Raw genomic sequence first — 15,157 nt, forward strand, 5'->3', positions numbered from 1 at the left:
TGCAATAGTCATTAAAATGTTCATAGATCTGTGGAAAATCCACATGGGACATGCAGCGTGTCAATCAGAGACAAACGATTGACAAAACAGATAAAGTCAACTTTAAAATACAGAAATTTGTAAAGCAGAGAATTATCTCCCGCAGTTTGAAGTCTTCACTAACGTCTGACTGTCGCCGATGAAAATTGCATCTGTTTCTAATATGAAAACATTAGATAACCGTTCACCCCACAGATGATTGAAATGTCTCAATGTCGAATTTATTTCATTTGGAATGCTTTACAATGTACATAAATTTTATGTTACGTCATTCCGATATTCAAATTCGTCCCAGAAAATCCGTGAGTGATAGTCCAGATCGATATATTTTCGGTTTTATATTTTCTCTAGCCATACACTCCCTACACAATCCAGGAAAGACATAGTACAGGTTCACGCTCTGAACATTAACAAGATAGCGTGTGTACTATAGACTAAGAAAAGAAAGAAAAACACGGCTGTAAAAATTGTGAAACCCTTAACTTATAGATTTTTTAAATAAAAATCTGTAGACAAGAAAGAAAAGGAAATACATTGTTTGAACGTCGTGACAAGATATTGAGAAATTTGTGACAAAAGAGTGTACTGTAACTTTAGTTCAATAGTTTACAATCGTGTCAAATTTACCATAAGAAACAACGTGTGGTTTACTTCCTGACAATAAATGTGACATGTCCGACGTTTTTCACAGGAAAATAAAAAGATGTACACTTCGTGACGGGATATTAAGTTCGCTTGAAAACAAATATATAAAAGTTACACATCATATTCTCACGAATATTTCTATAAATTGCAACATATCAGACTGAGTGTAGTCTACATTAAATTCTAATGCAAACCACTAGTATTATTATATACTATCGATATCAGGAAATATTGTCCTTTTCTTTAAGGGATTGTGCCAAAGGAGCCGAAAAAAATATTTAGCTTGAATGTTCAGTTTACATTTGTTCAATTGTGCTAATGACACATTTAAATCTAATACCTGAATTACCAAGCTTAATACGACAGTTGTCATGTGCTCTTTGTTATGGACAATGTATGTAGTTTAGAAGTTCACGTATATATACTTGCATAATAAATGCAATAAATTGATCATACAAATACATTTTTAACCGTTCATCGTGGATTCATACATCACAGACATTAGTTTCTAGACATATACATTTGGTGGTTTCCGACTCTCTGGGTGCCTAGTCCAGCACCTATGATCGTACTGGGTCAATGCCGACACGAATGTGGATATTGTACGCGTGTGTTTAGTGTATACTTGCATTGCATCCATGGTGACAAGAGTTGAAAGTGAGACTTTAGTAATAAGTTGTGTTATATAGTGAAAGCGCACTTGGAACGTACTGGAAATATACAAAATCTATTTTAAAAATATTTACTTTTTTGTAAATATTTTCATTAATTGCTATGCTATCAAAACGTTCTCATTATACAACTCCATTTAAGTTACTCAGCCATGCTGCACATGCTCAACTGCCTATACTCGGTATGAATTGGATTCCAATTTGTTGCAAGACATGACTGTGTATTAAGATAGGAGACAATGTACTAAACTGAGCCAAAAAATAAAAATGCTCTAGTAACCGACTTCGTCATGATAATAATTGGTATCTTAATTTTATTTCAGATTCAGAATGGATGGACGTAATTTGACGACGTTAATGACCTCTGACATGAGCTATGACGACACAGATTACGAATACGACACCCAAGTCGTCACTGAAGCCGAAGCTGCTATTATAACGATTGCAATGCCGCTCGTTTTCATCATCGGTTGCCTTGGCAACATACTGACAATATTTGTAATTCTGAGGGTCAAGGAAATGCGAACGGTGACAAACTATTTTCTTGTTAACCTGGCAGTTGCTGATTTACTGTTTTTGATCATGGTCGTGCCACCCAAATTTTTGATGTTCTTCATTTCACCAATTCGCCTGGTCAACAATTTTAGTTACCTAGGAGAAGTTGGATGTAAGCTGCTGTCATACGGTCCAAGAGTGGTACAAGGTGTTTCTTGTTTTATAATTCTCACGCTGACCATAGAGAGATATTTCGCCATATGCTGGCCACTCAAATTTCGAAGGATACGTACTCGTAAGAAAGCTGTAATGGTTGGTGGAGCTTTGTGGATGCTTGCTCTAGTCTTTGCACTGCCACATGTTTACTTTCCAGGCATTGTAACTGAAAATATTACGGATTTTAATATTACTGAGAAATATTGTAAGCCTTGTGGAGAAGGGCGGAAATGTGATTACTACGTCATCTATAGCAAAGTCGATGAAATCATTTTTCTTTGCATTGTTCCAGTTCTAGTTGTCCTATACATCTCGATGTTAATGAGACTACGCACTGCGGCACGATTCGGGAAAGCGGCACACGTTAAAAGTTCGAACTCTATGGCGGCGAAGAGACAGCTGATCAGAATGCTCGGCGCTACTGTCACCGTGTACTTAATATGTGTGGGGTGTTTCCGTGTATTTGGCCTAATGATCTTATTTGACAACAATTACAGTCGTCAGACAATTGTATTGAGTACAGCAAGAGTACTATTGTACATTAATGCCGCCATTAATCCCATAATATACAATGTCTTCAGCAAAACTTTCAGAACAGCATTCCTTAAAGTACTGCGTTGTCAAGCACAAACGACACATTCTGGAGATGAAGATTCAAGTGACAGTGTTGCCTTGACAACTACAACTGATGAGTGGTTAAGAAATTCAAAGAAATCTTTTCGAAAGTGGCGTTCTCGCTCACGGAAATCCGTACAGAAAAATGGATCATGTAAACGCCCAAACGGGTCATATCGACGATCAAATGGATCAAATCGTCGAGTTAATGTGTCATCTCCTAGACCAAATGGTTCTCCTCGCCAAAAGCCTGAAATTTCTCGCCAAACAAGTGTAACATTCAACCTTGAAGAAAATAGGGGGCGCCATTGTGCAAGTGTTTTCTCTAACGGAAAGAGATCAAATGTATCAGGCCAAGTAGTGTAACTTATATAACCACCGGTAGATTTTAATTATCTCCATTACAAATACTACTACATGCATACACGGCATAGATGCACACACGTCAAATTGGTCGTCTCCATGTCGTACTATTACAGAATCGATGTATTGATTTCACATGTACTTTCAAACTATTTAGATAGGTAACAAACTAACGATTATTAAGTACGGCACATATTACAGTTATATGATCTACATTCTTAAGTTTTACAGTTTTTCAATAGTTAAGGTAGAATGTTCCCGGATCGAATTTCACGGAAATTCAAAGTTCCGTAAATTACTCCAAACTTTTCGCGACAGCTTGGGTGTGCACCGATTTGGTTTCAAGGAAATCGAAAATTTGTGTTAACAGAGTATTCGGCGGCCATATTAGATTTTTGAATGACTTGATTTTGGGAACCTTTGACCTCCATTTCAAAATGGTTTACGGTAATCCTTATGTGTTTTTTTCGAAGGAGGCGTTAGAGTCTTCTCTAAAAAGGATTATTGAAAGGTTAAATATTTTATTCTCGAGGTACATTTCACAAAGTGGTATGCAGGAACAGTGAGCCGTTGTTAACCTTCTAATAGGCTTAACATACAGGTATATGTGATTATGCATTTCTTTAGTGGCGGGTGTAAGTGAGCGATTAAACATTCGAGTGTTGATATTATTTCGTTAAGCCTATACTTTATTTCTTTCTTAAGATCTTAAAAAACTTTGTATTGAGAATTCTTTAGGAATTCTAACATTTGATAGTAATAGTAATAATATTGACTATATTTAAAGTTCTAGCTTTGCCAGGATATAACCTTACCTTTGCCAGGATATAACCTTACCTGGGTCACTATATAACCTTACCTTTGCCAGGATATAACCTTACCTTGGTCACTAGATAACCTTACCTTGGTCAGTATATAACCTTACCTTGGTCACTAGATAACCTTACCCTGGTCAGGATATAACCTTACCTTGGTCAGGATATAATGTATTTGCATGTATATATGTTACACCCAATCTGTGAAATTGCCCAATTCATGAAATGTGCATGTAACTTTGCCGAGTTCATAAAATAGTCAACCTTATGCAAATGAGAGTACAGATTATGATCTAAAAGGAGCGAAATTAATTTTTTTGGAAGAGTTTTGAACTGGGTGTTGATTATCGAACTCTATTCAAAACACAAGCTATACTGAATTATTATAAAATAAGAAATGTGAAGTGATGAGTTTGTAAATATATGATAATAAAGTTGTTTGAAACTTATTCTTGTTTGTGTGTGTCCTATAAAAGATGCTCATTTCATGCATTGGGCATATCTTACCATACCCACTTCATAACCTGGGCAACACGATTGTCTATTTCATGAACTCGGCAAAGTTACCTTCCCATTTTATGAATTGGGCAATTTCACAGATTAGGTGTAACATATATACTATTACAATTGTCCTGTACAATTATTACATTACGTAAGTGCAAATCGTTGTCTTAATTTTACTCGTCTCCTCTTTATGTATAATGCGATTTATAAATCAAACAAAACAAAACAAAACAAAACAATACACTACAATTTAAAACAATACACAATGTAGTATTACCTCTCCATTTACCAACGTATGCAAAATGTGAACAAACATTTACATGTTCTCGTCAAATATTAATATAGATAATTAGGCAAACGCCACAAAAAATTACTATGATTTGTATACCCCATTTCCCAAATTACACGCCTACCCTATCGGATGACGTAATCATACATACCCAGTAACGTTGGCACTTACCAGTGAAGTACAATAAATCAGATTGTGTCTTGCATGAATTAACACCAAGCGTCAGACTGTCTATCCACCCATTGTCAAAACCTAGTTTCCAACACTTGCGACCTGTTGCGGCAGATTTATGACTACCTTATTGGAATGCTTTCTGTATGTACAGTAAGAGTATAAGACGAATCCCATTTGTAGTTTGATGCGATGTTTGACATCCCAATCTCGATACAATGTAACGCTTTAAGATTACTGACGTCATTGAATAGTTGCTGTTGTTTTGGCTGCTGTGGATAACCTTAGTACGACATATCAATATCAATAATGCATGGTTATAGTATGTTGGACTATGCTGACGATGTAGTTAAAGACTCTAACACATTGCAAACAATATGTTCGGTTTTTGTAAGGTTGTCATTGACTATGATGTGTTTGCTTTCATACTCAAGACGTGTTGAGATCGAAACGATTCTTATGCGTGAATTGTCAGGACACTCTGGTAAAGCAGAAACAGTAACCGCGTTCACATTACTGTTCTACATGATGTCCATTACATACGAATGTTTCCAAATGTTTCCGAATGGAGCACTTTTGATGCCTGCTTCATACCTTTGACACACTTAATTAAGTTAGGTGATAATTATCATCTTATATATAGTGTAGAATACTTACAGTGAATTTCACAATTCTGTTCATCTTTTCTGTTTGATACAGCCATACAGAAACCAACAAGAAACTGTATGATGCCACACTTCAATAGCAAGGTCGCATTTTTGCTACATTTAGTCTAAATGAAAAAAAAAACAGCATTTGTAACTCCATGCAGACATTAGGGAGCCAATGCTTTACTTAGTATCAAACACCCCGAGGAAGGACGCGTAAAATGTCACAATGTTCATTAGATGTCTGTACGGTGGCATATGTAGTTCATTTCACTTAGACAAAATGTAGCAAGAAACTGTACTCGTTCAATCTCGCTATCTTAAGGGTAACATATCCAGCTTCTTATTGGCTTCTGCATGGTTGTATCAGACAGAAAAGCCGAGCCGTATTGTGAAATTCGCTGTATTATAAAACGCTGATTAAATCAAGACATGATTAAGTGTCTAAAAAATAACCAAACCTGACGTGATATTATAATCTTTGAAAGATTCCCTTATTGTTTTGTTAGTGCAATTCCCAAATTATTACATTAATGTAAACCACTAAAATTCACCCCTCGGGTTTGTTAACTTAAAAATACATATAATATATAGTCACCTGTTAGACAATTCAAAGGTCTGTCATATAGCTATTTCATACTCATACATGTTCTTAACCAATTAACTGACGAACGTAAAAATCAAACTTATTAAAATACTCTTACTTCTAGGAAATTATGGTAATACTTTAACATGTTTATTGTTAGCCTAAATTTATAGAATGACACTGTTTCGTTTTAACTACCTTTAAATGAATATCGCTCATGTAATACTATGCGACAAAGATTGTTACTAAGTTGTTATGTAACTGTATTGAGAATACAATAAATAATATTATCAAATGTATTGTGTGCTACCTTGAAAGTCATTAACAACCAGATGTGAGGTGTTGCTGAATTAACATGGATGTATCAGATATCTCCATAATTAGATACATGTACTGATGAAAGATACATACATTGCATACATACAAATACACACATAAATAAATACATACATACATACATACATACATACATACATACACACACATACATACATACATACATACATACATACATACATACATACATACATACATACATACATAAATGCATGCATGCATACATACATACATACATACACACACATACATACATACATACATACATACATACATACATACATACATACATACATACACACATACACACATATACATACATACATACATACATACACACACATACATACATACATACATACATACATACATACATACATACATACATACATACATACATACATACATACATACATAAATACATACATACATCCAATTCCTTTGTATATTGCATATTTGATTATTGAGATAATGGTAAATGTACTAAGTTAACAGATGTCTACATGGCTGACGACATGTGTGAAATGTTAATCACTGACAAAATGCCAAATGATTATTCCAAAACACATTGATTGGACAATGACATTTGCGGTAAATACAAGACGGCGTGAACCTGAGATTGATGTCCAGAAGATGATATAGAACAGGTATGGAAATGTTTTGACATTAATTGATGACATTGGCCTTTTTTAAATAAAAAGTATTTGCTACATATTTGTTATATTATCAATAACATCACCAATGTCCCACGTACGTTTGAGGATGAGATTAACGATATGACACTCAACTATTTTTCTATGATTTGATTTTTCATTTTGTGTTTAAATGGTTTGCAAAGAATAAATGAAAGCATCAACAAATAAATTCTAAGGTGTTTATAAATACAATGCTCGATCTCCAAATACGCCTTGATATAACGCCCTCTAGGGTACAATTCGTTTACCATCAGGTGGTGAATATACATGTGTCTCCTGTAACCATACTCTTGATCATGACAGCCAAACAGCCAGACAGTATGGCCGAAATTAGAAAATTAAATTTTCTTATGAATGACAGTGATGCTGCACTACAGATGGTAACAAATTACACCCCTCGACTACATAAAATGTACTAAATATTGACAAATTGAACTTTATAAAAATACTCTTTCTGTATTTAATTTTATTACTTTCAGCTGTAAGTAATGTGACTTTCTGTTGGTTGTTTGTAATGTGAAGTTTAATCATGTATTTGTTTAACTGTACTTATGTTTCCTTGTTTAGGCAATGTTTTTTAAAGAAGAATTCGTCAGTAAAATGAATATGAATATAAATATGAATAAAAATATGAATATGAATATACACACATACATGCATACATGCATGCATACATACATACATACATACATACATACATACATACATACATACACACATACATACATACATACATACATACATTGTACATTTTTGTTTGCTCTAAGATATTTACCGAGGGTTCTGTTTTTTGAAAATAAAGTTGATATTGTTATGTTAGGTACATATTCTATGTAGACAAACACACCCTGTACGGCTTCAAAGGATTATATTGGCTGGTTATGTGTCTGCATGTACGGATGCATCCATTTGTGTTATTGTTGCTGCTGCTGATGATGGTGGTGGTTATTTTATTTCTCAGCTTGTGAATGCGTGCGTGCATTCGAGCGCGATTGACTACGCTTTGAATGCACTCTGTCAGATGCAAATGATCACTTACGTTACTTATTGGTAATTTCATTTGTAGTTTAATCGTCTTAAAGTGAGAAGTAGTTTGTTTGCTACTCACATTTAGTTGGAAATAACATACTCTGGACAGTTGAACCTCCCTGGAGATACATTATGTTTTGACCTTGATCGTCGTTATAGTCAATTCTGGTGAGACATGTCATGCTTGGCTTTACGTGTATCAGATCACTAAGTGGTCTTTGATGAGCTAGGCACGGTTTAATTACACCCATGAGCGATTTGCTCACATAATTTCATTACTTCTAAGCTTGTTTTCACACTGGGTAAAATTTAACGAGGTGAGATGTATTATACAGAATGCTTATGAAATGTAGTAGTGTAGTAGTGATGTGAATTCGATATGTGTGTGAACTAGCTATACTTAATTATAGAACTTCTATTAGATGAGTGTTGTGCGTATGGCAGTGTTTGAAAATTTAGAGATGGTCGCATAGATGGTATTCGACCACTATCAGGTCAAAATTCAAATCTTGTGTTTTTTACTGAATCTTCAATAAAGCTGTATCAAAGTCATTCATATTATAGGTTAACCATAATACTGTAACGGTACTGTTTCATTTCCGATTTTAGCTTTGTGCATGCAATCAAGAATTATTTGCTAAACATGAAATTGCTCCCAACAGTCCTAGTGACATTTTTCAACAGTTTCCTTTTCTTCTCATATCGTCTCTAGGTACCGTAGATGCACACACACACACACAGAGAATATTTGGTGGAAACAAATGAGTTATCACCTCTTTCTCAAACGTACATTTTCAACGGTAGACCCTTTCAAACCCTGACACATCCATTTGTATCAATATGTGCTAACGATAGGTACAGCTTACAGACAATTGTTATATTTTGTGTTACACCAATATACATATATATGCCAATACTCGTTTGATTTTTAATCACAAAGCTATCCCAAGTTTACTCGTTTATGTTTTAAAGTCAGATCTAGACAACACGGTACTACATTTTATTTTAATTACGGCAAGGAGATTACTTTAAAAGCAACTCGCAATATAATTTGGTGCAAGTTGCTCCAAGCTGTATATACAATTCAAGATGAACACAGATGAGAGAAGGTACATACTTTTACGCTTACTGTAACTTCCCTTGAAGAACATCGGTAATTGAGTCTCGGGTTTATGATGTGTGAACTATTCGTTTCAAATAGATTTCGTGATGGCGACTTCAAATCTCGGGGGCTTAGCGCTAGGAGTTTTAAACGTCGTAAAACCGAACAGCCAATCAATAGTGAAAGATTACATTAGCTACGTGACATTCATCATATTTGTGATGGCTTGTGTACTTGAATTATTAATTATATACGGGATTTAGATCTCTAGAAGATATTTTACAAATAGTTGATCAATAACACAATAGGTAAACTTTAAACAAACAAGGGGTTATATTTACTACTACTACTACTACTACTACAACAACAACAACAACAACAACAACAACAACAACAACAATAGCAGCAACAGCAACAACAACAACAACAACAACAACAACAACAACATGCATTTTTCTTAGAGGTCCTATCCCCATAATGAATTAAGTGTAAATGTGACAGGCAGTTGTTTCATATTATTATAGCAAAAATTGGTCCGGAAGAAAGTACTGATTATATGTAATTGATCCGTTATGGCTCCAATGAAACGTAACAGTAGTGTGCCCTAGATCAAATACCTTGGCCTGTAGGTGAACCCTTTCCAAGGATTGGACAAAAAGCATCTACGGTTTCATCTCCAAAGTGGTACCATGTGTTTTGGACATGATTCTTACTGATAAGCTACGGCACATATGTGGAAAATATACATGCTACAACGAAGTTATCTTATCGGCTTAAACCTTGCCTTCTTGACTTTCGTCAGTTGACAAGTCATTGACTGGTGTAGCCCATATTTCTCTTCTTTTTAATTTCAAAACAGACCGAATTGAAATTTCACTTCCAATGAATCAAACGTTCACAGTTAGTCATGCATCATTGTAGCATATTGATACGATGTGAATTACTAAGTGTATTCCATAACATGTTAACTTACTTATCTACCATGTACCATGCAAATGTCAGAAATACGACAGAAAAAAACGATACGAAAGAAGAAACTGCTCAACAAAAATACAAAATTCAGCATGCATTCATCTGTTAATCTGTGTTTACTTAATGTACACACAAGGACAGACACTACTGTTGAGGAAATTCTACCACAATCTGATAATTGGCAAATGAGTCCGCTTCAACGAGTGAAGATCTGACCTAATTCACTTGACATAGCGTTTTATCTGCACTTGAAACAGTTTTAATCATATGTTATTATTGAATTTTTCTCAAATCTATAGACTGTCAACTATACAACCAGTGAAGTGGCGTTTAACATCCACAGCAAAGAACGCAGAATGGACAACATCCACAGAAAGAAATTGAGGTGATATTTTATTATGCAGCCACAGAATCTAACTATTCTAATACAGTTCATACAGGTTAGCAGACAATGAATGACGATTGATCACATGGTCACAGGTCACAGGTCACATGCAAGGTATGACTTATACGTACACCGATGAATGTCTTTAAAAAAATTCAAACGTCCATCTATCATAAAGAGAGAACATAGACGACACAAGCTCACCTCCCCTCCCCTTCACCTTCCAACACATAGCAAACCTTAGCTTACTAAAAACTCCTGTATGCATTGCCATTGCTATGTTTACGTACTTCTCAATAAGTCACTTAAAATGTGGTCATCATAGTCACCCCATTAGTTTATTGCGTAATTATAAATAGTAATCGTTCACACTTCAGCTACAAACCTTATGGCCTATTTCCAAAAGGGCTTCAGTCTTGCTATCAGGTGATGAGTATCATTCTCATTGAATGCACAAAAAACATTCAGTTAATTAATTAGTCGATTAAATGAGTGTACTTTCAATTGTCACATTATTACATTTTGGTTAATAGTAAATGACCTATTTAAAGTTAGAATTGGCAAAAATAGATCGTGTCCCAATGCCGCGAAGAAATACCCCTGAAACGAACTTACCTACGTAAAATCTGTTGGAATTTGTCCAAGCTCCTCAATATAGCGAAATGTATGTATGTATGTATGTATGTATGTATGTATGTATGTATGTATGTATGTATGTATGTATGTATGTATGTATGTGTGTATGTGTGTATGTATGTGTATGTGTGTATGTGTGTATGTGTGTATATGTATGTATGTATGTATGTATGTATGTATGTATGTATGTATGTATGTATGTATGTATGTATGTATGTATGTATGTGTGTATGTATGTATGTATGTATGTATGTATGTATGTATGTATGTATGTATGTATGTATGTATGTGTGTATGTGTGTATGTATGTATGTATGTATGTATGTATGTATGTATGTATGTATGTATGTGCAAAACCATTTTATAGCATAGAGGGCGCGCTCCGTTTGTCTATGATTTCTGGTCATCCTTGTTCAAAATAAATGGAATAGTGTATGTATACCCTATCGGATAATATCTGATCAATTTCAATTGAACCATACATCATTAATTAGCATAATTTGTATAAAAAAGGATAGGAAAAGTACATTATGGATCATTATTTCTGTCCAAAGGTTTTATCGAATTGCTACGATTTAAATACAAATATACCATCAACAAATGTAATTTGTAAACATGCATATTGATATATATATATATATATATATATATAATGAAGTTTATCAATAAGCTACAATATCAGTAAGATGGGATATGTTTGTTAAGACTATATATATATAGTACATCAACATCTCCTGACGAGTGATTTACTCACGAAACAGGCTTGTAGAGACGAAAAACCCGACTTGATTTTCTTCTACCCTCAACATATATATATATATATATATATATATATATATATATATATATATATATATATATATATATATATATATATATATATATATATATATATATATATATATATATATCCGTTTTTTCATAATACATGGCACTGTCAACCACACAAAATGAAATACCCTATATTTTCATCTTCAGGCTTGTAGAGACGAAAAACCCGACTTGATTTTCTTCTACCCTCAACATATATATATATATATATATATATATATATATATATATATATATATATATATATATATATATATATATATATATATATATATATCCGTTTTTTCATAATACATGGCACTGTCAACCACACAAAATGAAATACCCTATATTTTCATCTTCTTAGTGGATATAATAGTGAAATTATAAAAACATTTTATTTTGCCATTTTATGAGTTTGGCCTGTATGGTTGGCACAATCAACGAATTAGATGGGATTTAAATGATATATCACAAATAGTTGTTCAGTTTGTGAAATCTCTTAGCTGCCTACATTGTAATAACGCGACACTGGATTCGATTGATGTGAAAACAACTACGTTAATTTGCATATACTACAAAACTGCATATATCATGATTCCGATAGATGTCCATATTGCTTGTAGGTACATATTAAGTAAACTATTCGAAATCTGCAGCTTACTTTCTTTCTAAATTAACTCACTGAAAAGAACGCAAAAATTTGACCTCATCGTTAGTATTAGCATTATGGGATTACACTTTATGTTGGCGAATTAGATGGAGTGCTAAGTCGCTTGATTTCTAAACGTCGATAAGTTGTACGTATCCAATTCACTGCTCACTCATCAACATACGAACATTAAATACAACGATTCTCGTTATCAAACATGTCCGTTCGAGCTGAAACAGTGGCTAGTGTTGTAAGGGTAAACAAGTTTGGGTTTTATTTACTATGAAGCAAATCTTTAACACATTTATAATAAAAACAGAGTATTAACATATAAATTATAAACAGTTCTGTTCTGCCAAGCATAACTTACTAAGATAATATATATATATATATATATATATATATATTACGCTATTACGCTCTGCCACTGCGGTATAGAGCACTGTCTTAGCAGATTGATACTCACCGAGTTATATATATATATATATATATATATATATATATCAATGTATACCACAGTACATCTGTAATTTTAATAAATATGGATTTGTTCATAAGCAATACATAACAAATTAAATCAAAATGGTGTTCTTATGGGAAATGATAGTTATCATATAAATTAACAATATATTATACATATTGGAATATTATATTTAATGTCAGGAATTAGGAGGTTCTAAGCCAAAAGTCAGAGTTCATTGCTTCTGTGATCACACATTTGAGGCTCCGGTATAGCACATAACTATCCAAACATATTTGGAATTTCAAGGAAAGGAACCAACTATATAAGATTGAGTGGGTTATTATCATCCAAGTGGCTACTTACAAAAATGAGACGAAACGAGTAATCTCTGTTTAACTAAGACACTATCTATAATCAATTACTGAAAAGAGCATGCTACTGAACAAAACAATATGAATTAGTCTCCAAATAGCGCCACGACAATAAATATTTCATCGTTAACGATACAAGTAAAAGTCCTTACGGAATAGATTGGCCGGACAATCTTGTTTTACAATGACTACACAAAACATTCACGTGTACATATTGACCTTAGCAATCCCAATTTATCAGTCACCTGATGGTCACAGAGGAAACATGGAACTCCGAGTAAGGACTTATAACATCTGTATTCCTTGGATTAGTTATATAATGTTTTTCTGGTACCAATATTGCACTGGGCACTGATTTCCCCCGTGAAACACATACACTAATATTAATAGTAATATTGATTCATTAATGAGTATATATGTAAATATATATATATATATATATATATATATATATATATATATATATATATATATATATATATATATATATATATATCTTATACATACATAGATACATACAATAATACATACATACATACATACATACATACATACATACATACATACATACATACATACGACTTTTAAAATGAGGGGTCATGTTTTTGAGGTCAATGCCAATATAGACAATATTATCTCAGATATATCACTAACAAATATGAACATTTATGTAGAAAAATACTCAAGTATGATTGTTAACACAATACAGTAAATGTTTTTCAACTCCTAGCCTGGGTTCATCTTTATGTCTGACACGTTTTAGACAGCTTTCAGTAATTACAGAGGAGAAAACCCAGTCTGTTGCCTTTAATTTGATGCTGATTTCTAAACAGAGTCCCTCTGCACCTTCCCATCTCGAAATCATAATCATAATGATAACATGTCCAAAAATTAATAGTGAGTACTCTATCCAACAGCTCCCACAACAATGATAATTTTTTAAGGTTTCGATTGTTTTTAATTATTACCACCACCACTGTGAATAAATGCGAAAAGCTCTTCATTCAGTCAATTGAGTGGATGTCAAAATTGTGGTGTGATGTGATTATGACAGCAGTGGGATATAGTATCGTTGGGTTTCAAAATGCAATATATATATATATATATATATATATATATATATATATATATATATATATATATATATATATATATATATATATATATATATAAATGTCAAAGGTCGAAATTTAATACACATTATTTTATGTTGAAGTCTCGCATGACAGACATAGCTTGTGAGCCATTTCTGTCTTTCAGAGTTTTGATCTCTAAATAGTATATACCCTGGCCTGAAAAAATGATTGAAGAGAAAGGTTTTCATCAAAGATAAAACAATTTTATAACATACAAGTAATGTTAATAAGACTGACCCAGTTAATAACACGACTATAATGTTGACACTGTGATAAATCATTGGAAGGGTTAATTACATTTAGAATCAAATGGAATAATAAGTTGTAGGTTTTTTTTTATATTTTTTTAAATATTTTTTTTAAGTTTGAAAACTAATCAAAATTGTCCACTTGAATAAAGATAACATTATACTTTTATGAGCACAATCTCCTTAGGTGTCCATGTCTAGAATACAAGAACACCACTTAATCGTTTAATTACATAATATTAATCCTCTAACAATCAGAGGTCGAG

General features: G+C 33.2%; 1 protein-coding gene across 1 annotated transcript; it reads left to right on the forward strand.

The window, feature by feature from the left end:
• The first annotated feature begins 1,685 nt into the window (after positions 1–1,685).
• LOC144440021 (growth hormone secretagogue receptor type 1-like) lies at positions 1,686–3,047 on the forward strand. The gene has a single exon (XM_078129249.1). It carries the CDS (start codon positions 1,686–1,688, stop codon positions 3,045–3,047), a length of 1,362 nt encoding a protein of 453 aa, XP_077985375.1.
• Positions 3,048–15,157: the final 12,110 nt, after the last annotated feature.

The sequence above is a fragment of the Glandiceps talaboti genome, chromosome 9 (genome assembly GCF_964340395.1).
Source record: "Glandiceps talaboti chromosome 9, keGlaTala1.1, whole genome shotgun sequence".
In the NCBI taxonomy this organism is placed as follows: domain Eukaryota; kingdom Metazoa; phylum Hemichordata; class Enteropneusta; family Spengelidae; genus Glandiceps; species Glandiceps talaboti.

Bases quoted from the DNA above. Each gene is read 5' to 3' on its own strand.
- LOC144440021 (XM_078129249.1), top strand. From the start codon at position 1,686: ATGGATGGACGTAATTTGACGACGTTAATGACCTCTGACATGAGCTAT.